This window comes from Apodemus sylvaticus, chromosome 1, assembly GCF_947179515.1.
Source record: "Apodemus sylvaticus chromosome 1, mApoSyl1.1, whole genome shotgun sequence".
NCBI lineage: Eukaryota > Metazoa > Chordata > Mammalia > Rodentia > Muridae > Apodemus > Apodemus sylvaticus.
Window position 1 is genome coordinate 3930312 of NC_067472.1, and position 24689 is coordinate 3955000.

Sequence of the window (24689 nt, forward strand, 5' to 3'; positions counted from 1 at the left end):
GCTCCACAGTCAGGGTCAATCCCCCTCAGGTGACCCTGGAATTCTTTCTCCACTCAAGGGAAGCTCTTAGGGAAGGCGTAGACTCACTCCTTCTAACTCTGTCTCTCTGGGACCAAGGCTGGAAGCTGGAAAGCATTCACTGACTGCAGTCCCTCCCGCCCCCACCCCGTGCATCATCATCATCATCATCATCATCATCATCATCATCATCATCGAGACACAGGTCCGGAGAGTAGCAGACATAGACCCCATCACACGCCCCACCTTGCTCAGGAACAAAGCTCCGCCTGGCGCCATGGCCAGGCGGGCAGTGCGTCCGCAGCAGCCTCTGGACCCGAGTGGGCCCGGCCCGCGGGCCCCGCCCAGCCGGCCCTAGCTGTCAGCAGCGCCGCGCCCTGCAGATCCGTGGCTGCCCGCCCGCCCGCCCGGCTGCCCCGAACCAGCGAGCCGAGCAGGTGTCCTGCGGGAGGCGTGCGCTCGCCCAGCGCTGGGAGGACGCGCGAGCCCGAGTGCGCGTCTCGGGAGCCTCTCCTCCCCACGCCCTGCGGGTTTCGCTTCTTCCTCCGGCTTCGCTGTGGCTGCCTGAGCCATGTCCACCCGAGGTGAGTGGGGACCAGGTGGTGTGGTGTGCGGAACCGGCGCGGGGTCTGGAACAGGGCAGGTGCCCTAGGGCAAGGGGCTTGAAAGAGCAGAGCTGGCCCCAGCCGGGCCTGAAACTTTGGCAGCGGCTCCTGGGGCTCCTAGGCTGGGAAAGGAAGCGGTCGCCCTTGACCTTGGTCGCCGGATGTGGGCGAAGCCTGAGGGCCAAGGTCCGGTGCCCAGCCCACCTGTACTGGCAGCGCCTCTGGGCTTGGGAGGTGTGGGGGATGGGCTGACCACTGCCAGTCCTGCTGAAGAGCTGTGGAAGGGCTGGCTGAGAAGAAGAGGCATTTTTTTCCTCCTTTCTCGTTACCATTTTGTAGCTCAGTTATGGAAGAAATCCAGGGCTTGATGCAGTAGGATTTAAAGCTACAAGGTTTATGCTCCATTTAAAAAAGTAGTTTTACTTGTACTGGTGTTTGACTGGTGGTCCCCCTGTCGCCTCCCAGCTCCTTTGCTCTGGAGTGGAAACAGTTACAGCAGGTGGAATGGAAGGAGGAAAAAAGAAGGGGAAAAATCAGAATTGCTTTTCAGGCAGGAGTGAAGGGGATGAATTTCTTGCCATCTGGATACAGCAGCGATGCTCAGGAGAGAGTTAGTCATAGCTCCGTGGCAGCCACTACGAGTGAAATATTAAAGAGATCAAGTCATTGTGCAGCTTGCGAGCAATTAAAACGAAGTGGCTTGGTGGCTTTGTCATAAGCACTGAGGAAAAATATTGATTATTTTTAGAAAGTGTATTTGCAAGGCAGTAACTTCTGCATCCTTTGATGTCCCTGGAGGCAATGTGTGACAGGTTGTAGCACTGCCTCCGAAGCTTTGGCCCTTTCTGGTAAGAGAGAAGGTTAGGAATTCAATTACATGGTTAGATAATTAAGCGTTGCTTTTTCAGGGTCATGTTGGGGATTATCATAAATAATCTCCATTCAGAATGTTTAAAAAATCCATTTTGAGAAATGTAATCTTGGTTGATGATCATTCTGACGACGTTCGGCTTCTTGTCTAGAAATGGGATTTAAATTTTAGGTGATCGGGTTGTAGAGGTGACATGAGACCGTGAGTTATAATCTACCTAATCTCGGCCGATAATTTACACATGTTCAGATTGGAGGAAGGAAAAGGGGTGCAGGGTGGACGGGCGGCCTCGTTGGCTAGGCTCTCCTGTGGCCCGAGACTCCGGCTCAGAGACTCTGAACAGCCCTGACCTTTGTACTTACTACAGACAGAAAGGAGAATGTGGGGGAAACGTCAGGAGTTGTAAAACTCTCTTGGGGAAGAGTCCGGTTGACTTGGTTTTCTAATCCACACTGAAATTCCTTTCTACAAAGCCTTGTAACTGCTGGGGCCAGCTTACCGCTGGGAACCTTGGTTTGTCCAGTCTACTGAAGGACATCATCAGTTTCACATAGTCTTTGTGATTTATCTGGAATGTCAGATGGGGATAGCTCAGGGACTAACAGGGGCTGAAGTCCTGGATGGAAACTGCTTCCTCAAGTATTTCTGATCCTACAGAAAGCAGGGTGGTTTCCTGTTTCCTTTCCATTTCCCTGTTGGAGAGTATGCTGGTTGTTGCGACTGTCAACCCAGCATGGCCACCTGGGAGAGAGTCTTAAGGGATGATGCAGATTGGACTGACTATGGCATGTCTGGGGGGAGTTTTTAATTATTAAATGACATAAGAAGACACAGGTAGAGTAAACCACTTCATGGGCTGAGCCCTGATCTGTGATCAAGAGGGCTGGTGATTGTGAGAGCTCTCCTGCATTCTCTCTGATCTTGCCTGTGGGTGTGGTGCTAGAAGGTCCTGCCTTGATTTCCTCACAATAATGGACTGTGACCTGTGATCATAAGTCAAAAAACACAAAGACAGCACGAAACCTGTCCTCCCTTAAGTTGCTTTGGCTGGGGTTTATGGTCACAGCGATGACAAGGAGAGGGGACAGCTATGGTGGGTCCAGCAGTTTAGAGTTTGACTAATCTTGCTGGGAGAAGACAGTATACCAAATACTAGCTGCTGAAGGCTTTTTTGGTTTGGTCAGACACTTCGTTTCTGTTATATAACCTAATCCCTTCAATAGCACAGGAGTGGGCACTAGCTCTCTTTCATCGACATTTTACAGAGGGGCTGAGGTTTTGAGAGGTTTTGTGCGCCTTGCCATGCTTCCCTGGTTGGCAGAGGCGAGGTCCTGCTCTCTGTCCAACGCTGTCTGATTCAGACCCTTTGACCAGAACATTCAAAAACATTTCCACAGCTGCTTGGTGATGTTCAGGGAGGGAAACACAGCTGCCTGTGCCTCAGAGAGTCACAGACATCCCATTCTGTCTCCTTTTCCAGCTCAAGGACCAACTCCTAGATGTTATCAGAGACCGGTGTTTTCATTATGTCTTTGTGAAGTTCTTTTATTTACACAAAGTTGGAAGTCACACAAAATTCTAAGTGATGGGTAGAGAGTGTGCTTGGTGAAGTACGTCTGGAATCTCAAACACACCAAGCCCAGCCTCATTGTGTCTGGTCTGTTCCGTATCTGCTCTCCGCCTCTGCGCCTGGAAGGAGAGACTAAACTCCTGGGATCACAGAGTTAGTGTGTCTGTTTAAGTTTACAGATTATGACTAAGAAAGTCTTTAGACTCTGGGAAATATAAATCCCGTTGATTTTAAAAAAAAGTATATCTTTAGTAGTTAGCATTGAAGGTTATGGTAAAACTGAGAGTAAAACTGTTTCCAAAACCCAGAAAAACTAAAATAAGTCGGGTGTGGATTTCAATAGGAAAACAACTTCATTAAAAAGAAGGAAAAAAACCCCACACACTTGTTTGCTATTTATGACATGGGGAGTATATACTGAAATCAAACCCACTATTAAACTATCAAAGTATTTTTAACTTTCATGGCAGTACAAGTTAAGCTGTTTCCATGTATGGTTTCTTCAAATAGTCATATCAGATCTTAGTGTGTTTTTACTCCTCATGCCAAAGTGGATCCATTATATTCTAGTTCTTGATTTGCCATCAAGAAGAAATGGTCACACTTGGTAGGTGTTCTAGTCTTGGGGAGGATTTTCTAACTTTTTAATATTGATTGATAGGTTTGGTTCCAGACCTAATGGGTGATACACTGCAAATGCAGAGCTGTCCAGCCACAGATGAACAGATTTCTAGGTGCTTCTAAGTCTCATCAGATTAGAGTGAAGCCCCCAAATTTTAGGATTCCCAGGCATCTGGAAATCAAATATATGGATCCCGGTACTTTGTGCTAGAGATACCAAATAAAGCTAATCATGGTGGCAGGGGTTGGGAGGCATCCTAGCCAGTACAGTGCTTACCACGCAAGCTGAGAACCTGGGTTCAGATCTCTGTCACTAGTATGAAGGGCTAGGTCTAGGTGTCTAGAAGATTGCTATCCTAGCACTGGGGGCATGGGGGCAGGAGGATCCCTGGGGTCAGTGAGAAGCTCCGTCTCACAAAATAAACTGGAGAGCAGTACAAGAAAATACTCCACATCAACCTCTGGTCTTCATGTGCACCTGCAGACATGTGCAGAGAGAGAGAGAGAGAGAGAGAGAGAGAGAGAGAGAGAGAGAGAGAGAGAGAGAGAAGGAAAATAGTCAGCTTAGGGACCAGCTCTTCCAAAGGTCCGGAGTTCAAATCCCAGCAACCACATGGTGGCTCACAACCATCTGTAATGAGATCTGACACCATCTTCTGGTCTGTTTGAAGACAGCTACAGTGTACTTACATATAATAAATTACTACTACTACTACTACTACTACTACTACTACTAAAGATAACCCAAAGCTGCCTGTCACTCCCACTCCAGGAGATCCACGGCCCTCCTCTGGCCTCCACAGACCGTGGCCTCAATGTACACATTCTAACACATGCGCATGTGCACATGTGTGCATACACAGGCACAAATAAAAAGATAAATCATTTAAAGAATGCTCAGTGTCGATTTTGTGGTCTGAATCTTCCACAGGCTCACTTAGTCCTGTAAGGGATAGCATGGCAGCCATACAATGAGGAGCTCTATTTTCTAATGCAGGGTCTACATCCCCTAACGGGTTCTCAAAGGAGCAGTTTTACGTCATAAGTATAATACTAAAACCCACCCATATGATAAAAGAATACTAGTACACCAGCAGAATATGTTTAAGTTGTGAAGTGTTTAAACCAAATATGCTGCAAGGTTATGAAGTTAGAAATGAAATTTTCCTATTTTTTCTTCCTATCCAAATAACAAAACTCAGTGAACACTACAGTCAGGATCTTCCAGTGGACTGCTGACTCGTTATTTTCTGGTTCAGTTTGACAGCTGTTAAATATTTATTCCATGTCAGACACAGGGAAGATCATGAGCATTGTGCAAAGACATGGCCTCGTGAGTGTGCTAAACTTTCAGAGCACTGAGTCTGGGTGAAAGGTGAAAGGTCGGGCACCTGTACATGGGCTTGTCTGAGTCAGCAGAGACAGCACTCGGGTATGCATGCTCTTGGAAAGGAGCGATCTCCATTCATTGGGTTTAGATCTTCCACTGAAGCAGAAGCAAGATGGATGCTCTCACTTCTAGGGGAGTGGATGCCTCTGAATCGTGGTGCACACACACTATGGACTTTTGGAAAGAATGAATGAATGAGTTTGGTCTATGAGCCTTGGTTTGCACCATACATTGCTAAATGAAAAAGGGCAAGTGCTGCTACTTTGTTTCCAGCCCAATTCCCCGGTAAAAGAAATCTCAACTCAATCAGTAACAAAACAAGCTAAAAGCCTAGATTGGGCAGATCACCCACTACACTGCTCTATTTCCATCTATATTATCCCATAGAACTTGCGCTTTCTCTAAGCCACGAGCTTCTCTCTCTCTCTCTCTCTCTCTCTCTCTCTCTCTCTCTCTCTCTCCAGCCTCTCCGTAGATCCCTCTTAGATCCTTTTCTCCTCCCCCAAACTCTCAGCTCCTCCCCCTTCCTCCTGCCCAATCATTGGCTCAAGCCTTTATTTGAAAAGTTAAGGTGGGGAGAAGGTTCACAAGGCAACTCCTCCTCTGCAGCCTTGGAGAAGTGGAATTAGCATCAAAATACAAGCCCTGGGCTATCCACAATAGGAAAGTTATAGAATGGTCTGGATAAAACTGGAACCAAAATTTTTTAGATTAAGAAAAATCCTCGGGCTGGAGAGATGGCTCAGTGGTTAAGAACACTGACTGCAGTTCTGAAGGTCCTGAGTTTACAACCATCCATAATGAGATCTGGCACCCTCTTCTGGTGTGTCTGAAGACAGCTACAGGGTACTTAACATATAACAATAAATAAATCTTTAAAAAAAGAAAAAAGAAAAAAAGAAAAATCCTCATGCCTGCCCTTGAAAGTCATAGAAGGGCACCAGCAACATTTAAAATTGGCCGCTTCACAGGCAGGGACTGGGTAGGAAGGCAGTCGGCACTCTTTGTCCTAGTGTATTTCTCTTAGGGTTTCTAATGCTGTCATAAATTATATGGCCAAAAGCATGTTAGAGAGAAAAGGGTTTACTCCATCTCCCATGCCCAGATCACAGTCCACCATGCCTGGAAATCAGGGCAGGACCTGAAGGACAAGCCATGTAGGGGTGTTAGCTGCATTGCCCCTCAGGGTTCACTCAGCCTGAATTCCTGTAGACACCTTCCCAGGGGTGGTACCGCCCACAGTGAGCTGGACCCTCCCACCTCAATCTTCAGTCAAGAAAATGTACCACAGGCTTGTCCACAGTCCAGTCTAATGAGGATATTTTCTCAGTTGAAGTTTCCTCTTCTAAAATAATTCTAGCTTGTGCCAAGTTAGACATAAAGCTAACCAGAACAATATTTTTGTGGGGTTGTTTTTGGGAGAAACAAATAGACATGACTGTAATAGATTGAGACAAAAATCTATAGAGAAATGTCTCCTTCCTCCTGCTCATTTATTCTAGTTGAGGTCATAGGTTTTTATTCATCTAATAATGTCTATTTGTTTATTCCTTTAAACCAAATCTCATATACCCTAGGTTGGCTCAAACTCCTATGTAGCCTAAGATAACCTTGACTATCTGCTTGGCCTTCCTCTGGAATGCCATGTTTACGGGCGTGTGCCCCTAGACCTGGATTTACACAGTACTGAGTGTAGAACCCCCAGCTGTGTTAAGCAAGCACTCTGCCCACTGAGCCCTTTGTATGCAGGCATTGAACACTTAGTTAATCAATAGACTCCATATGTTTGTGGCCAACATATGTTTCTTGAGGTTGTACAAACTTGATGAGCGTCAATTCTTTTGTCTTCTCTGCCATGCTGCCTTCTCCAGATAGCCCCTAGAATATTAACTCGCTATATTGTTTTTGTCTTTGATGTCTACAGCATTTTTCTTGATTTTTAACAAAGTTTAATGTTATCTCTTGTTGGAGTGAATGAATTTGTTTCTGACTATCGATAGTGCTGCAAAAAGTAACAACTGCAAAAGACCCCCCATTTCTACTTCCAAGGAACTTACAGTGTTTTATGGAGAGACAGAAATACAAATACTTAGAAAAGGATCTACCAGATGCAGGTAGATAATATGGGATGAGGAGATGCTGTGGCAGTGTCAGGGAGTGACCCTGTTAAGCTGGGTGAGGGCCACAGGGTCAACGAGGCTTCCTGAACACAACAACTGTGTCCTTGGAGAACGGGTCGGATCTACATGGACGGTGCAGGGTGAGAGGGAGGAAGGGTGACATTAGAGGGAATGGGTGGGCCTCAGAAGCATGGGTGCCCTCGGCTGGCTGGCTTGTTTTTCAACAAAGGCTTTGGAAGGCGAGGAGGAATTATCCCTATATCAGATCTGTGAACAGCATTGATTTTTTTTTAAAGATATTGGAGAGGATATGGGAAGAGTTGATCAATATTTATTTATTTATTTATTTATTTATTTATTTATTTATTTATTAAGGTTTTCAAGATAGGGTTTCCCTGTGTAGCCCTGGCTGTCCTAGAGCTCACTCTGTAGACCAGGCTGGTCTCAAACTCAGAAATCCACCTGCCTCTGCCTCCCAAGTGCTGGAATTAAAGGCGTGCGCCACCACTGCCCTGCCAAAATTTATTTTAAGAGAGAATTTTAAATGAAAATATGTATTGAAATATAAGTTACCCGTGTTTGCCCTTATCTGGCTGATCGTCACTTTCCAATGTGCTTTAGAGGAAAAAGGATTCTATTCTGGTTAAAACAGTATTACTTAGAAATACCTATCCATCCATCCATTTACCCATCAGGTAGGCCACCTTTTGAGACTACCTAGACTCAATAGGGCTAATCACCCACTGCATGGAGGTCCAGTCATTAGTCCTTTAGAGGGCCCTAAGGAGCTGACACGCACTGGTTCAGATTTGGCTTGTGCTCAGCTGGTTCTCCTACACAACCCACGCCCTCGTGCCTGGGGATGGTGCTGCCCTCAGTGGGCTGCACCCTCCCACATCAATCACCAGTCAAGACAGTTTCTCAGAGACCTGGCCACAAGCCAGTCTGATAGAGACAGTTCTTCAGTTGAAGATTTTCCCTGCCCAGAAGACTCTAGGTAGTTGTTGACTTGACAATAAAACCTAACCAGGACAGATATAAAATAAAATCCACAATGGAAAAAAAATATGTATTCTTCTTTGCTCCTTCCAAGAACAGAACTGACATATATCAGAAAATTTCTCGAGGCGGTATAGTGGATGATGGTTTGATGCTTTCAGTCTGCCAACCTTTAACCTCCAGTTAGTGCTGATGACCGAGCCTTTCTTCCAGAGTACTGACTGAAAATTCTCCTCATTCCTGGGCTGTGGATGCTAATATGCTATTTAAAGAAGTCATTCAGATGCCCTGTGGCGGGCGGCCTGCGTTTACAATCTCACCCAGCCATTGGGAGGTGAACCTGGAGCTCAAGGACAGCTTGTCCTTAATGAGTTCAAGGGCAGTCTGGGGCGTTAGACTCTGTAATAAACAAACAAACAAACAACCCCCTAGCCAGAATAACAATGAAAAGACAATAGCCCTTACCACCCAAAAAGTAACAAAGGAAAACAAAAGACAGTATTTGGCTACAATGGCTGCACACATGATTTAAACTTAAACTCTGTCTTATCTATTTCTTCCTTTCAACCCAGAACATTTCTGAGCTATTGATATGTACCCTCAGGTATTGCAACTACTACAGGCTTACAACCGTGCCTGCAAGTAAAATCAAACTCATATTACATTTTTGGATATACTTTAACTTGGGAGTAATTTACAGGATGCTTTTCTATGGAGGCAGAAAAGCTACTTGGAAAGTTGATGCCTGGTGCTTTTGTTCTTTCAATAGTTGCATAATTAATTAATTAATTATTAATTAAATATATTGATTAATTTGAAGCACCCATGCTAGGCAAATATTCTACCACTGAGCAACATCTCAGATTCATCATTATTTCAATGTGAAGTTTTAGTTCTTGTAACTAATCCATTTTAACAGTAGCTTTCAAATATGTAGTTCAGTGCACCTAGAGCTATTATTATTATCATTGCTATTATTAATGTTTTCAGACAGAATCACTGTGTAGCCAAGGATGGTTTAAATTGCAGTGTGTTGCTAAGGCTGTCCCCAAATTTATAGTTCTTCAGCCTCGGCCCCAAGAACTGGCATGACAATTGTGTAGCACCAGATGACATACTTGATTTTCTGCCAATGTGCTGGGGATTTGTTTTTCCAGTATGTCGTATTATGGAGGAAATTATCTAACATGCACTTACCAATATATGAGGATTGCCCATTAAAAATAATTAGTGGGTGGGAAGTCCTTATTTAGTATACGAATCTATAAAGTCCTTTGTGTAATTGAATCTTTTGTATAATTATTAAAATCAAATAAGAGCCAGCATTGCGGGTCAAGCTTTCAAACAGTATTTGCTGACTGGCTGGAGATCACAGGGGTCCAGCCTTTTGTTTAGCTCAGTTTTTATAGACCTGAAGAGAAAGTTATGTAGACTTTCAGTAAATTAAAAGAAATTAGTCCTTTATTCTGTACCTCATGTACTTTCTGCAATTCTTTAGCAGTGGTGCACACTAGAATAATATTTAGTGGTATGTCTGTATCTGCAGTGGAGTAAATCCTAACATACTTTTTTTTTCCCTGAAGAGAAGAATATCCTGCCGTGTGTTTTCAGTTTCGGCTGCACCCAAAGTCTTTACTCAATATATTGGGAATTCACATAAAGGCATCCACAACGGGGAAGGCTCCAGAGAACTGGGTGGTAGCAATGAAGGGAAGTGGGGGCCATGAGGCAAACAACTATTTCTGGCCGTCGGCTCCAAGAACGAGTCGACATAAGGAGATGAGTCCCGGCATCTGGGCAGAGAGGCGGGAGGACAGACATCATTTTTAGAAGCTTAAAAAAAAAATACAAACAATGTTGAAGAGAGCGGTGGGTTGGCAGTCTCTAGTGGTACCAGGGGTGTCTTGGTGTCACTACATCATGTAAAACAAGAGTCTTCATTTCCAGTCCTTGAACCATTTGAGTGAGCAGTGCCCACAGGTACCAGAGAAGGGTTTGCTTTCTCATCCACCATTCCTTAGACCATTTACTTTAAGAGAGTCTACTCTCCGCTTAGGTGCTTTTATAGATCATAGAATTATAGTTAGGAGGAATGCATTCAAGTTGTCATTCGGTGTGTGTTAGTTGAACATGTAGAGGTTAGATACTGTTGTGGGTGTTAAGAGGAGGCAGCCACTGCTAAACTGTTTGTAGTAGCTGTGAGGGGAAGAAATGAAGAAGACTGGGGTGTGTGGGAGTACTAGAGAGGACACAGGGACGCCGTTATCTGTAAGGACTGAAAATGGAAGAGATGTTTGAACAGAGACCTGGAAGTGGAGACACCCAGTAAAGGATGTCCATCATGGAATGTGCTTAGGGTCTGTGTTCAAGGATCAGCAGGGAGGTGGAGGGATGGAGATAAAGTTAGGGAGAAAGCGGGATGACACACTCTTGTAGGCCACTGTAAGGACTTGGGTTTTTGTTTAGTTAAATCCAGTAAGATAGGAAGGGATCCTTGGAAGCCTCCTAGGAGAGTTGTAACACGATTTGATACAGTTTCGAAGAAGTATCACAAAGTGAAGGTGTGGATAATAGGCCAGAGGGCTGAGGTTGGAAGTAGCAAGATTATAATAGATACAATGGTGCTCAGGAGCTGATGCCAAGAGGCCGTTAGAGTCGGAAAGTCTTTCTAAGGCCCACATGGCTGATGAGGAAAAATGAGAGAGAGAGAGAGAGAGAGAGAGAGAGAGAGAGAGAGAGAGAGAGAGAGGGAGGGAGAGGGAGAGGGAGAGGGAGAAGGAGAGGGGGGGTGGGGGGGGTGGGGACAGGGAAGATCCTGGATACCTTCCATTTCCAACAACTGGGAGGGTGGCAGGGTATCTTGTAAGATGGGGAAGGGGGGTAACCTGAGACTTAATATTTCATGAATAAAAGCCTAGGCAGAAAGCTTTGGCTGGTTCCCTGACTAGCTTGCGACTTAATTCCCACTTCTATAACAAGTCCTAACAGGGTTGGTTACCTCTTCTTAGTTTTATGTGACTGTCATCTTCAGCATTCAGGATGAATCTTGTGCCTCTTGTGACTGTTTCCCTGAATCCTATCTCTCTCTCCCTGGATGTCCCACCTTCTAATCCTGCCTCAGCTCACTGGCCACAGAATTAATTGACAAGCAACGCTTCCACACAGTATGTAAAGATTCTCCTCACAGGTGCAGGTAGGAGAGAGGGGAGGGGCCCAGCATTTCAGATGAGCAAGTTTGACATATCTCTTACCTGCTGCGAAGATATTTATTGTGAGTATTTTATGGATAGAAGGATTCTTTAACAAGCAGAGAGACTCGCCCGAGACCATCATCTGCCAACTGATATTTCAGACAGAGTTCAGTTCGGGTCTTGTTGCCAGAATATGTGCAATGTGGCACCATGCGGCCTGTTTGGTTTAGGCTGAAATATGCACTGGGGAAAGAATATGTTTGGCTCCTGTTTCTTAATTGTTCATTATTTCTTTTCATTGGGTTATTTTCTGCTCTTTTGAACATAGCTTGGGTTTAAGGGGAAAAATCACATTATCCTAGAACTATCATTTTTTTCAATATCGTCATTGTTATTATGGTAAAAACACAACAGAGACATGAAAACAGATATCTTACCATTTGGGCATCCGTTCATCTGGCCATGCAGCATTCACAGCAATCAAGTATTTGCTACAAGCCAGACAGGGAGAGCTTCTACGGTGATGGAAATGAGCAACCTGTTTAGGGAAGTCACAGAACTGTGTGCCCAGAAAGATGACACTGCTGTGTTTAAGTGTGACTGGTGGACAGAGGGAAGACTCAGGTCTGTTTAGATTGAACACTGGGCCAAGGAATTCTTGGTAAAGCAAGTGAAGGTCAAACAGGGATTTGAGGGAAATGGAATTAAGCAAACAGGAAAGTGCTATGAAGTATTCCAGGTACAGGGAACAGTACCCATACGTTTTTAGCATCTTAAAAATGATAACCAAGAATATTGAACATTAGGAATAAAACATAGAAAGTTAAATGTTACATACTCAAACAACAAGAGCAAGATTTAAACCCACACTGAGGACCATGAAAGACTTAACACTCCAGAGAGACATGGAGAGTTCTCAGATAACAATAGATGATATTATAAAACCACTGGATGTAGGGGCACAGGCCTATAATCTCAGTCCCCGGAGGCAGAGGCAGGATTGTCACTAATTAAGGCCGGCCTAGGATTCACACTGAGATCTTGTCTCAGAAGGGCTGAGAAGAGGGCTCAGAGCTCAGAGCGCCTGCTCACAAGCTTCAAGTTTGGGTCCCCGCACCCTCATGAAGAGCAGTATAGCCATACACATGAGCCTGTTACCTTGATGATGGGGATGAGGCAGGAGGATGGCTGGGACTTATTGGCTGCCAGCCCAGCTTTGATTTCAGTGTGAGACCCTGTCTCACAGGATTAAGGTGGAGTGGGAACATACGCGCATATACACAGAGCAGGTCCCCTGACATCTTCCTTTGGTCTTTGCACACACATGCCCAGGCACATAGACTTGAGCATACAACCTAAGCATACACTATACCACACTGACTCACATACATAGAAACATACAGAGACAAACAAAATGGAAACAGAAGTTCACTTTTTCTAAGTTTTTCCACAATTAAAATCCTAATAAGAAAGTCAACAAAGTCTTTTTCTTTGGGCAGTGGCACGATACTCCTAGTATTTGTAAAAACAAGTGAATTTTTAGAAATGAAATAAATAAGAAAAATTTAAGGAGTTCTAATTACTGGAGATCTTCCCTATCAGGTAGCAAATATGATAGGAAACTGTCATAAGTTGATGAATATTGGCATGAAATTTGGCAGAACCATGGAAATACTTGAGTGCAGCAAGCACGTATAAGACAATATTTTCTTATGCACACACACACAATCCCGGATGTGTTAAATAAGTAGAGTTGGGCATGGTAATTCACACTTATCATCTCAGAATTCAGGAAGCCGAGGCAGAAGCATTGCTGTGTGTTGGAAGCTAGCCTGATCTACGTAGTGAGCTACATGGTAGCCTATGCTACAGAGTAAGATACTTAAAAAAAAAAATATAAGCAAAATACTAAAAATCCTCACGGGGACTGTGTAGTTCCTTGACTTAGTGTGTGTGAGGCCCTGGGTTTGATTCACAGCAGCACACATGCACATATGCACATAAGCCTTAGAAGAATGCAGAAGTGAGTGTATAACCCGACAGACAGCATCCCGACTATCTGAATGGACCATCACAAAAGGGGACAGAAGACTTCACTACTTGTGAACAGAAGCTCGGCATGTGATTTATCATGTGCTTGATAAATCTTCCCTCAGCCATTCTCCTAAGGCACCGGCAAAGCCGGCACGGATTGGCTGCCCACAAATGGTCCAGGCAGACAGAGAAGTCGGGGCTCCTACCAGGTGCCTTTGAAAGCCTGGAGATGATCCACAAATGGCAGCCTGGAGACGTCCGCTGAAGTTCTTCTGTGCACAGAGCAGCCAGTGAGATCCTGGTGATGGTGGGCCTTCACTGCTCCGCACGCAGGCGCAGACCGAAATCGCTAGGTGGCCAATGCGCAAGCGCAGCAGGCAAGGCTGAGACAGGGGCTTTGCCTCAAAGAGGGTTGGACGCAGGACTGGAATCTGGAATTGAAAGGCCTTGGCGATGTGCACTCGTTGCTGTCTTCCGGAACACTCATACTCTTTGGGATAGTTACTCCTTCCCGGGCAGTTGCAGGAATAACACTGAGTTCTAGAGAACCAGATGCTTCCTCTGCGCTAACATGAGTAAACCTCGTGGCACTCATACCTTTACCATAGAAGAGAACTGACAGTCAGCATGCAATGCTCCTGGGGGCCCAGAGGGAACCACTGCTGGCAAGACAAACAAAGGCACCGGGGCTGGGCTGGACTTGGCAGTTTAATTAACTCATTTATCTTGGCATTTTCTCCCTCTCCGGCAAAGCTGTCTGCAGTGATAAACACTGACACGATGTTGTTTATGTGCTGGTGTTTGGAACATTTGATGTAAGTGAGTGTGCCATTAGTGTTCTTGGAGATTAGCCTGCCCTAGTTCTGTGGATGCTTTTGACTAAATCAGGGCTCTGTGCTGGAGGTGCTCTGTCTCCTGATGTCTCCGTGAAAAAATACACCTTGTATTTCAAATGTTGCTTCACTGGCAAGTGTGCATTTCTTCCCATAGATTCTGTCATATTAATTAATTAACTCTATCTATCTATCTATCTATCTATCTATCTATCTATCTATCTATCATTTTTGAGACAGAGTCTATGTAGCTCTGGCTGTCCTGAAACTCTCTATTTAGACAGACCAGGCTGGCCTTGAACTCACAGAGATCTGACTGCCTCTGCCTCCCAAGAGCTGAGATTAAAGGCATGAACCACAATGCCCAGCTTAAATTAATCAATTAATTAGAGACAAGGTCTCACACATCCCATGCTGGCTTTGAACTCAGTGTATAGCTAAGGGTGATACCTCATGGCACTGGTATTTCAGGTGTGGCCACCATGACTGCTTTATCTGAAATCAAACACAGGACTTGGTGCATGTGTGGAAAGTATTTTACCAATGGAGTAACATCCCCAATCTCAGATGTTCCCGTCTTGGCATCCCACACACAGAACTGCAGAGAAATGCTGTTAAGATGGCTCTGCCCTCTTCTGGACCATGGATTCTGGGAAGCCAAGGGTCAGGTGTGACACGTGGATTCCGAAGTCCTAGTCTTTGCAAACTTGAAGGCAAACTGATCTCGAATGCACTATTATGAAACAATTAAAAGGAAGACTGCATTTAAGATGTCCACAGTTGGATGGTGATGCGAGTCCCACTGTGGGGGAAGGTGCCTTTGAGCAATGGTGTAGTCCTTTTAGTTGGGGTAGCTTCTGACTTCCTAGTTGCTCAAATGATTCCCATGCATTTCTTCCTGTGCCTCTGCTCTTAAGCCAGTCAAAGGTGCAGATATGGATTTTTTTGTTTTATTTATTTATTTTTTATACCAGAACAAGGAGAGTTTGACTCACAAAGTCTAACCAGATCTGCCATGTTTGTGGTATTCTGGGCCCTGGACAAAGCCCCACCAGCCATTTTGATGTGGCTACGGCACCTCTCTTGCCTCCTGAGTTCTGTCTGTGTCACTACAGCATGCTATGCATGGCAGATACCTAGAATCCTGGCTTCTCACCCCTGCTCTCACCAATATCACTAGGTTCTAGGAAGTAGCAAGGATACCCTGTGCATTCTGGGCGTAATGTGCTGCATTCTGAGTTGGGAGCTGTAGAGAAGCCTCCGTTGCATCCTTGGGATTTCTCTGTTTCCTACGGTATTGTTCACATATTTTTTTTCCTGGCGTCCAGGCCCACCAGAGCTCTTCAACACGGTAGGAAATTCTTCTTTTGGTGACCTGGCACAACTCAGAAAGCTAAGTCATAGCTTAGTTTTAGGGCCTGCAATGTGACTCCGTGGGTAAAGGTGCCTGCTCTCAAGCTTGATGGCCTGAGTTTGATCCCTAGAATCCATGTAGAATGAGAAAGCCTGTTCCCACAGGTTGACCTCTGACCTACACACACACACACACACACACACACAAATTGTGACATATACTCATAGCCACAAGCACATATGTGTATACAAAATAAGTATGGAATAACATTTTTAAAAAGCTTAAAACCTTTCTGTAATACTCGAAGCTATAATCTCACTGTCCAGTGAGCGTCATGAGAGAGTTACCTTCAAACGGAGCCAATAGCACAGAGTGAGGAAGCCCCTGTCCCCAGTTGGAGCAATCTAAACATTAGTAAGTAGTTTTGAGACAGGGTCTTACTCTGTATCCCAGGTTAGCACTGAACTCAGAATTAAGTCCAGGCTGGCCTTGAACTGCAAACAATCTTCCTGCCTTAGCTTCTGGAGTCACTGGGATCACAGAACAAGCCACTGATTCAAACTTTCCAATCACAGCAATTTAAATACCAGGAATGCATAGTTTAGCTCTTTCTTGAACCACTCCACAGAACAGTGGATTAGGTTAATCCTGACAGGAATCCACGTGGGAAGCACTAATGAGTACTGTGAGTTCCTTGAAAACTGGGCGCTGTGGTGCATGCCTGTGTGCCTGTAATCCCAGCACTCGGAAGGTGGAGACACCAGATGAATCAGGAGTTCAAGGCCGGCCTCAGCCATAGGAGACTGCATCATAAGCAAGCCAACAGTTTACTGCTATTCTCTTGTGGAGACCATATGCTTACCTACCTACTTACAAAGGAAGCACTTCGTGGGCTGGGGAGATGGCTCAGTTAGTGACTGCCTTCTGTGAAAGCTGAAGTTCAAATCCTTAGCACTCGTAAAGATCTGGCTGGGCACAGCAGCGTGTGTCTGTGACATAACACATGTGCATACACCCACATGTGCACATCTAGTACACACACGCATAGCACACACACATATGCACATAACATACATACACGGCACACAACATATACACACATAACACACACATATAGCACACACACATGAATATACACACAGCACACACACATACACACACATAACACACATACACCTACAGCACACACACATGAATATACACAGAGCACACACATATACACACATATAACACACATACACATACAGCACACACATATGAATACACACACAGCACACACACATAACACACACATGCAGGACAGACACACGAATACATACCCAGCACACACACATATACACACATACACATACAGCACACACACATGAATATACACACAGCACACACATACACACACATAACACACATACACATATAGCACACACATATGAATACATACACAGCACACACATACACACACATAACACACACATACACATACAGCACACACATACGAATACATACACAGCACACACATATACACACATATAACACACACATACAGCACAGACACATGAATACACACACAGCACACACATGAATATACACACAGCACACACAAATACACATGCATAACACACATACACATACAACACAAACATGAATACAGACAGCACTCACACATAGCACATACATATATACACAGCACATACACATAGCACACACATACACACACAACACGTACACACATATACACATAGCACACACACTTACAGCATACACACACATCTACATAGCACACACACATCCACACACCCTACTTAGCCTAGATTGTGTGTGTGTGTGTGTGTATACACCTTCCATACTGATATAAGTAATTTTTCATGACCTTGCAGTTCTATCATTGCTTCATGCCTAATTGACAGGCCTTTCCCAATGGATACCTTGTTGTTGTTTTGTAGACAATGCTGTACTGATACTCTTTGTGTATTCACCATTGTGGGATGTTTTGTATTTTTCTGTAACTTTCAATGAGGCTTTCCTGGTGGCTCTGACATAACGGAGAGACAGCAATCTCCGTGGCTGGTTTGCCCTACGTTCTCTCTCAGCACAACCTCCAGTGTTACCCACACACCATCTACCTTCTTACAGGAAATTGATTTCTTCTGGGCTATAAAAGGTCATATATGTTTCTTTTGTTTAAACCAAGGGGCAGGCCACTTCCTTTTCAGAGTAAAAGATGAATTTCCCCTCAGTTCATCTAAAGCCAGCCGTATACAGAATTACTTTTTCCAGAATGACTAATAGCAAGAGAGTTGTGTTTTAAATCAAGACAATCACAAAAGAGACATGATACTGCTGTGTTTTCTAAAGGCTGGGTTATTTGTTTTTATTCATGGTCACACATTCCTTGCTGTTGAAAATTAAAACTTGAGGGCCTGGGGAGAAGGCTCGGTTGGTAAAGTGAGGACATTGTGAGGACATGAGTTCTGATCCTGGCCACCCATGTTAAAAAGATGGACACAGTGACACACAGCAGCAGTGTGGGCGGAGACTGGGTGGGTCCCTGGAATTCCCTGTGGGCGGAGACTGGGTGGGTCCCCCCTCCCCAGTGGAGACTGGGTGGATCTCTGGAGCTTCCTGTGGGCAGGGATTTGGGTGGATCCCTGGAGATCCCTGTGGGCAGAGACTGGGTGGATTCCTGAGCTTCCTGTGGGCGGGGATTGGGTGGATCCATGGAGCTCCTTGTGGGCGGAGACTGGGTAGATCTCTGGAGCTCCTTGTGGGCGGAGACTGGGTGGATCTCTGGAGCTCCTTGTCTAGCCTTTCAGTAGAATCTGTAAACTCCAGGTCCAGGAGACCTTGTCTCAAAAAAACAAACAAGGTAGAGAGTGAGAAGGGAAGATGCCTGACACCCAGTTTTGCCTTGCCTCCATACATGGATCTGTGTGCACACACTCACATACACACTTTGCACCCATGTGCACACATGAAATACACATACACACATCTGCATCCGCACTACATGTGCACATACACATGAATATGCACATAGCATTTATACATAGATACATATATACATACACACATCTGCATGCACATGTTCATACACATGCATACACACCCACACCCACACGTGAAACTTGAAAATTATTTCTGTTAAAGGCTGAACCCAAACATCTGCACTCAGCTGTGATGAAGGCAGCAGGTATTGCACGAATGCAGGGCGCTCGAGTGGAAGGGGTGGAGGAGGGAGCTGGAGCCGAGTGTTGGCTGAGCCCGACTCTCCATCTCTGGATGACTCTTCCATTTCCAGCCTGAGACTAAAGCTTTGAATCCAAATCGGATGACTCAGTTGTGCGATGACTACATTCTGTGAGGATTGGTCATGGCTGACTGACTCTAAGCAGGAGCAGAGTCTGGAGGAGCTTTATGTAATACCTGTTGGGCAAAGGGCTTGAGAACGTGTTGGTTGCTAGCCGAGTCCTGACATGATATTTGGGGCCATTTATCACTTTTACCTTTGCGCGGTTTGGTTCAGGACGTCCTGCTTACGAGGACAGACCACCAATCTCCCAGCTGTGTGAGATGAGTTCCATGCCTTGAGTCAACAAAAAGCAGCGTGCTTTCGAGAAAGATGTGTGTGCGTGTGCTCTTCCATTCTTGACCCACGCTTTTGTTTGTTCGAAGTGTTCTATTCTTAATCACTCTTGAACACGCTGGCCAAGGAGCCTAAATAGAGTGTTTTGCTCTGGGAGAATGTCTATGATGTTCATTACATTAACTGAATGGATTTCTGACAAGGCTTAATAAAACACTACATCTGATAACTTGTAAACATGTTTAAATGCTACTTCGTTGGTTGGTTTAGAATGGGAAGGTCTAGCAAGATATCAAGGTCAGGTTTATTTTTAATCTCATTTCTCTGGCTGCTGTTCCTGATACAAAAGACAAGCAACAAACACCGGTGTTTGTTTGTCTAAGAGGGGAACAGACACTTGGCGGGCAGGGGTGGGGGGTAGGGAGGTGGGGGGTGTACCTGCTCACCTAACACGCCAGTAACTAAACGTTTTCCTTTTCTTCCTTTTGCTACAGTTTAGTAGTCGAGGCAGATTCTCCATTACACATTTCAGTCACCAGTATCTTGATATTCAGATTATACAGCACCCTACTCAATTAAGAAACAAATCATAAGAGGGGTCCTACAAAGCGCTCAGTGGGTAGAGTTGCTTGTCAGGCCTTATAACCCAAGTTTGATCCCAGAACCTACATGACAGAAAGAACTGACTCCAGCAACGTGACCTCTGACCTCTGTATGCACTAGGGGAGAAATCATGGAGGAAAGAGGTTTTCTTAGACACTTACTGATGGTTTTGGTTTTTTTTAGTACATTCAGTGATCTCTACTTTGTAGTGCTCATTCTGGAGAAAACAGACTTTACAAGACATGTGGAGATGTCAAATGGAATCAATAAACATGATTTTTTTTCATCTTATCATTTATTTGCCTGAGTCATAAGAGAGATGACATCCAGAGATTGTGTGTTCCATTTTAGGCAGCAGTACAGGTGCTGTACAGGAGGTTGTTGTTGTAGGTGCGTTGTAGCCCAGAGACCGCTTTGGGGGAGCAAACCTGATCAATGAGCTACACACAGCAGGAGGGGCGCCCTCTGCCCACTGTTGCTGTAGCTTTGCTACCTTGAGCTCTGCCTCAGCTCTGTGAACTGACCACGCCCCCAGCCCCCACCCAGCTTCCCTTGAATCCACAGATGAAAGACACACACACACACACACACACACACACACACACACACACACACACACACAGTTGCTGGGCATTACTATCTCCCACCTGGAAAAGCGTGCCCTTATCAAAATTCTTATCTTTGTAGCTCTCCAACTTTAGTTGCTTCTGTACCTCTAAACTTCAGTTGCTCAGTTTCATTTAGTCCCCGCTAGACACCCCACCCACACCTGCCTGAAGGAGCAGCCTGTGTGGACATCCCCCCACACACACACCCCACACGATCTCACATGGCTGGTCAGATTTTCTCCTGAGAAGCTTGGCAAACTCTCCTCTCCTTGCCTATGGGGACCCGAAAGTTCCGCCTATCCCTTCTACCCAGCAATTGGCCCATGGTTTCTTTACTGACAAATCGAGAACCAATTGGGGAACAGGACCTCAGCATCAGACCCACCCTTACAGCCTGCCTTTATGGAGACTGTCAACTGCAGCATTTCAGCTGCCCTGGCAGCCTTTTCTAAACTCATTTTCCCGTCTTCCCGTGGTTTCGTGTGATTGTTCCTGTGTGTGTCCTTAGATTGGAGACCATTTGAGCTGACTTTTCTAAGAAGGGTTGGTTGTGACTGGGCTGACAGGGACCCTGGAGGGGACAATTGGACAGACTTGACTGGATTTGAGAAGTAATATTCATGTACTAAGTAACAATAACAGCACCCCAGTCACGCCATATGCCTAGTACAGTGATTGCACAAACATGAAATCCCTTCTCTCTAAGGTACAGACTTACCACTGGACACAAAGCATTTTTAAAGGTATTCTTTATGGGAAAGATAAATGAAGAATATTTCAGGAAAAAAATGGGATCTGGAAATTCTTATGTTAAGCAAGGTGACCCAGACCCAGACAGACAAAACAGCATGTTCTTTCTCATATTCCGATTCTAGCTTTTAATATTTAAGAATATGAATGTAGGTAGATGTGAGTGTGCATGTAGGTCATGAAACTAGGGAAAGAACCAGGAAAGGGGAACGTGGGAGAGAGGGCAGGAAAGTGCATAAGACATGCGGGCAGGAAGGAGTCTATTGGGTGGAGGCGGGCTCAAGATGGGGGAGGTGATGGAAGAGACTCAACAAAAGCAAATTATTTTGAAGAGCTCACACCAAAACCCCATAGTTTGTATGTGTACTAAAAAAGATTTACACATTCTTTACAAACCGTCAGTGGGCACTTACTGGGGCCTCATGTTGTGAACGACATTATTTTATGAGCATAAAGCATGCACTCATAACACATGAGCGTGTACCATGCTAACCTGTCAGCTAGCGTGCTGTGGAGGAAAAGGAGCAGAGCTGGAGAACACGGGATGGGGCGGTCAGGGATGATGGGCATAACAAGGAGGTGGGGGAGCGACTCCTGCCAGTGGAGGGCTGGAGCTCTGCAGGGGGAGCAGACAGCAATACAGAGGCCAGGAGCCAGGCAGGGAGACATGGAGGGAGGTCAGAGATGCAGGGGAGGGGGCATCATGTGCTGCCTTGTGAACCACTCTGAGGACTTTGACTTTTACTGAGAAGGAACTGGGGCCACTGGCAGTCAAGTAGAGAAAGCCATTTGATGTGGCGTTTAAGGAAAACCATGAACCTTCAAGCTACGGCTTTGGACTTGTTTCTTTGTATAATCTTTGGACATCTTTGGGTTTTGTGTAGTGCAAGTGCACATGTGTATGTGGTGTGTGTGCACATGTGTGTGTGTGTGCGCACACTCAGGCAGAGGACTATGGTATGGGAGCAAGATGTCCCTTTGTTTAGTGCTCCAGGCATCTCATTCACTTCCCCAAGTCAGTGCGCCCCGTGTGTGTGTGTGTGTGTGTGTGTGTGTGTATTGTTTTAATTTGCGAACCACTGCATTTGTAACCAGCAAACAAAAGAGTATATCCTGTACCACAGGTCACTTACAGCATTGAAGCAAGAAAGAAACAAACACAGCCACCATGTCAGGGCCAGTTATTGCCTCCTGTTAGGTGTGGAACTCTTGGCACAGTCCAGAAGAATAAGCCGCAGAGGAAGGCAAACCCCTCCTTGTCTGACTTGGGGAAGGAAAAGCTGTGTGAAGAGATAACCATCCTACAGAGGGCGTGGTCTGCGGAAGGCGTGGTCTGCAGAGGGTGTGGCCAAGGGTAGAAACCAACATATCTGATTATAAATCACTGCATTTTCAGAGTCACCCTTGAATTCGGGAACAGTATTTGAATTAAATGATTGGCCACTCTTCATTTTTAGCCTCTGATTTGGGCAAATTCCCTAGGGGTGAGTTTACATACATACATAGGGCAGAACTACTGTCAAAAATCTCAGCTGCTGGGGCTGGAGAGATAGATGCCTCAGCAGTTAACAGCACTGACTGCGCTACAGAGGTCCTGAGTTCAATTCCCAGCAACCACATGCTGGCTCACAACCATCTGTAATGAGATCTGATGCCCTTTTCTGCTGTGCCTGAAGACAGCTATTGTGTACTTATATACATTAAATAAATAAATCTAGAAAAAAAATCTCAGCTGCAACCCCAGGCATGATAACATAGCCTTTAATCCTAGTATTTGGGAGGCAGAGGCAAGCTGGTCCTTCTGAGTTCAAGGCAGCTTGATATATTATTTAGTTTTAGTGAGGCCCTGTCAGAGCAGGAGGAGGAAGAGGAGGAGCAGGAGGAAGAGGAGGAAGAGGAGGAAGAGGAGGAGCGGGATGAGGAAGAGGAGGAGCGGGAGGAGGAAAAGGAGGAGGAGCAGCAGGAGGAGGAGGAAGAGGAGGAGCGGGAGGAGGAGGAGCAGCAGGAGGAGGAGGAAGAGGAGCGGGAGGAGGAAGAGGAGGAGCGGGAGGAGGAGGAGCAGCAGGAGGAGGAGGAAAAGGAGGAGGAGCAGCAGGAGGAGCAGGAGGAGGAGGAAGAGGAGAAGTGGAAGGAGGAGTAGGAGGAGGAGCAGGAGGAGGAGGAAGAGGAGAAGTGGAAGGAGGAGTAGGAGGAGGAGCAGGAGGAGGAAACGGTAGTGATGACCCCCACAGCCAGGAGACTGGCTACATTTAAGCATGCACAGATAATGCTTTACTTGCTGCTTTGGCAACCGTGTCTGAGTACCTGAAGGCAAAAGAGAAGCATAATTACAGAACTGAACTGTGTGTTTCTTTCTGGGCCATTTTTGCTATGAGAAGCCGGCCAGCCAGAGACAGCGTGTAATTCTCTCTCTCTCCCACCACTGCGCTTTTCTTAAGAACTCAAGGAACCATAGAGACGAAGCCAGCTGACTTCTCCGTAGCTCGTTCCCGGGTCTCACTAAAACAAGAACTGTGCCATCACAGGCATCTGCCTGGTTTCTCCCCCAGTGGTTTGGTAGTTGGTAGTATGTGTGTGTGTATGTGTGTGTGTGTGTGTGGGGGGGATGTCTCATGTGACCTCTGACTCACTGTGTAGCCAAGAGTGACCTTGACCTTCTGATACTCTCCTCACCTCCCTGGACCCACACATACATGTCATCACGCATGCCATTATGCGGTCCAGGCAACCAAACACGGGCGTTGTGCGTGCTAGGCAGGCGTTCCTCCAGTGAGTTAACCCAGCCCTTCAGTGTGAATTTTATAAAAGGATGCTCCAAGACCACTCTTCATCATCCCTGCTGCTTTGAGTATAAGCAGCATCACCCAGAATCATGAAAGCCCATGATTGTTCATTATTATGATTTCTTTAATAAACGATCCCCAAACTGGACTTCCATTACATACGGCATATTTCAGTAGTGTAAGTCAAGTAAGTTACCTTCCAAACATGGAATCCTAGGTTCCACCCAGACATCTGCAGCCGTGTACTGCAATGGGGAGATACCGTAATGTTAATGAATATCACCTTCCCCCAAGCTCTGCCGGCCAGCCTGTGAGCACGAGGGAATATTCCCACAAATATGGGCAATTTGTGCCTCAGTGGTCCTCGGTGAAGGAACTAGAAGAACGCACACATTTTCCTTCTCTCTCCACTCTTCTCCAAGCTCCAAGGGGGAGACAGGACACAGGAGCTGTGCATAATTCAGGCTGGTGTACGCTTGTGTTCTTTGTGTGGGAACCACCTTTAAAAGGTAGCCACTGTCTAGTAGGTGTCCACAGCCAGCCCTGCACTGTACAGACCGTACCTTATTAGTAATGAACAGATGCTCATGACCACCATATTGGGCAGGCATTAACCTTTCTATTTTATAGATGAAGATGGCAGAATTAGTTGGTTATTGAGTGAATTTCTTGGAACCGTTCCTTTATCAATTAGCCCAAAACTCTTTTGGGAAGTAACTGTGTTCCCAGTACTACTTAAGTGCTAGGCTGTGATCATCA

At 45.5% G+C, this 24689-nt stretch overlaps 1 protein-coding gene across 1 annotated transcript in view; it reads left to right on the plus strand.

Annotated features, from left to right (window-relative positions):
* The first annotated feature begins 515 nt into the window (after nt 1-515).
* Ablim1 (actin binding LIM protein 1) overlaps nt 516-24689 on the plus strand; it is a 283728-nt gene continuing 259554 nt past the window's right edge. Inside the window, exon 1 of the mRNA XM_052182746.1 lies at nt 516-602. Within this exon, the coding sequence (XP_052038706.1) occupies nt 590-602 (13 nt within the window). The 5' untranslated portion in view covers nt 516-589. The remainder of the gene's footprint in view (nt 603-24689) is intronic.